At 44.2% G+C, this 2,500-nt stretch overlaps 1 protein-coding gene across 1 annotated transcript in view; it reads right to left on the reverse strand.

The window, feature by feature from the left end:
- batf (basic leucine zipper transcription factor, ATF-like) overlaps positions 1–2,500 on the reverse strand; it is a 7,028-nt gene that overhangs the window by 1,140 nt on the left and 3,388 nt on the right. Inside the window, exon 3 of the mRNA XM_083533611.1 lies at positions 1–195. This exon is cut by the window's left edge and continues 1,140 nt beyond it. Within this exon, the coding sequence (XP_083389737.1) occupies positions 1–195 (195 nt within the window). The remainder of the gene's footprint in view (positions 196–2,500) is intronic.

Genomic DNA, 2,500 nt, shown 5'->3' on the forward strand with positions numbered 1-2,500 from the left:
GATGTGCTGATGGAAGGGTGTGTGTGTGTGAGAGTGTGTATGTGAGCTGTACAGCAGGTCGGTGGGTGGGGCACTCAGGCCGGGACACAGCGGCTCGTGGTTACTCAGCACCGTGTTCAGGTACTTCACTTCCTCCGTCAGTCTCTTCACTTCCTTCCTCAGAGCAGCGTTCTCCTTCTCCAGATTCTCACTCTCCTGCACACACACACACACACACACACACACACACACACACACACACACACACAAAGCAGGGTGTTAATGATAATGAGCTTTACCTCTGACAAAGCATTGACCCTGGAGACTCCTTTCATACATGTTGCACAGACATCCCAACAACCTGGCTAGCAAAAACCTCCTGAGCTCATGATAACTGGCTAGCTAAAACTTCCTGGGATAATGATAACTGGCTAGCAAAAACTTCCTGAGCTAATGATAACTGGCTAGCAAATACTTCCTGAGATAATGTTAACTGGCTAGCAAAAACTTCCTGAGGTAATGTTACCTGCCTAAGAAAACCTTCCTGAGGTAATGTTACCTGCCTAAGAAAACCTTCCTGAGGTAATGTTATCTGATTAGGAAAAACTCCCTGAGAAACTTCCTGGAAAAATGTCCTGAATAATGTTAGGCTAGTGAAAACTTTCTGAGGTAACATTTCCAGGCTAGGCAAAACATCCTAAAGAAATATTACTTAACTAGCAAAAGTTGTTTCTTGGCTCTTAAGGCGATGCTTCATAGCTAGCAAAACTTGTACCCTTGTGCCTTTGCCTAATCTAGCATATCTAACGTAGCATATCCCAACATACTTTTAACTATGAATTGAAGGTAGCTGTGTGTAACCCTCTAAAGTTAGCAGAAATCTCCTGATGTAATTAGGTTGTTAGCATGAACAGATGAAAGGCTAGTCAGTGTTAGACGACGCTGACATTTTCCAGTAAGATGTTGGAGGTGAGTTGTTTTGCTTTACACGGAGGTGTGAAAAACACACAGGGCAGAAAAAAGCGATAAAGGCTTCAGCGCTCCCACTAGCCTGCGGCGTAGCCTTCCAGTTAGCGTTAGCGTTAGCCTTTTGGTGTCTGGGGTTTACCCTCTGTGAGTGACGCAAGTCTATCATCACTCATCCGTGTTTTTACGAGAAATGAGTCGACTCGTCCCCCTGCGACCCACACTGACACGCTGAGGTGTACTACAGGAAAGATGTCATATAGAGGGAAATTACAGCTTCCTGTTTATCACTCACAGTCTGTGAAGAGCGAAACCACAGTGTGTGTGTGTGTGTGTGTGTGTGTGTGTGTGTGTGTGATTGTGGCCTTCATTTACAGTCACACACAGATTCTGATGTATATTTTTTAACGTTTTAAATGCAGACCTCAAAAAGTTTGACACTTTAGCATCATTAGGCCTCCTGAGGAAACGCTAACACTAATGCTAACACGTGAGGTGTTATTTATATAATCAGATCAGCCGGCCGTACGGCGTGTTTCCCAGCACCGCGCTCTGACTAAAGTTATCAGATGAGAAATGCTACGTGTTGACATCCGTTAGTAGACACAGAGTTCTCGCTAATCTGATTAGCCCATGTGTGTGGTATTAGCCTCCCACTAGCGTTTAGAGGAAACCCAAATCTGATGCTCGCTCTTGTGGCGGAGGCAAGACTAGTAGATTACTGAGAAGTGACCGATGGGGAATTTAAACATCCTGCTGTGTATACTTCTGAGCAAAGACCCGTCCCGCTAGTGCTAAATTCACAGGGCGAGCGATGACATTTACCGTAACTCTTTGAGGCTAGCAAAATCGTCCTGTTTTGACTTTAACTGATTGTCATAAACATTTTCTGAAGTAACTTTCTGAGATAGATCAAAAATTCCCAAGGTAAATTAGGGAGCAAAATGCATCTGCGATAGAAAAGACATCATGTAACTAGCTAGCAGGAACCTCCTGAGGTAAATTTAATTAAATCACAGTAATTTTCTGAAGTTACTTTGACTAGTTAGCAAAAGGCTCATGATCTAAATGTAACTAGCTAAGAAAAACCTCCTGAGGTACTAACCAGCTAGAATAAACCTCATGTCTCCAGTTGTGACTGTAGGTAAAACAGTGTGTTTGTAATCTTCCCTGATTGTTTAGTGAGAGTAACGGCAGCAGGGTGTGTGAGAGGCAGTGGTCTACTTTTACACGGTAGAGAGTGAAAGGACGTGAGTAATAACACTTCTATACACACACACTGTGAAACTCAGCATTGTTAAAAGGAAGGTATTCTATATAAAAGCATTTAAAAGCTGTTTATTATCTACAGTTAGACTGTTGGAGTCTCAGACTGGAGGTGGGGCAGGGTGGGGTAGTATGGGAGCAGCATGGAGGATATAGGTAGGCTGGGGTGGAGTTAAATAGTGGGGTCTGGTGGGATAGAATGGGGACAACTTGCAGTAAATTGGTGGGGCAGGATGAGTAGACTGGTGGGGCAGGATGTGGGCCAGGGTGCAATAGGTTGATGTGGCCG

Source organism: Silurus aristotelis, assembly GCF_946808225.1.
Source record: "Silurus aristotelis genome assembly, chromosome: 28".
Classification (NCBI taxonomy): Eukaryota; Metazoa; Chordata; class Actinopteri; order Siluriformes; family Siluridae; genus Silurus; species Silurus aristotelis.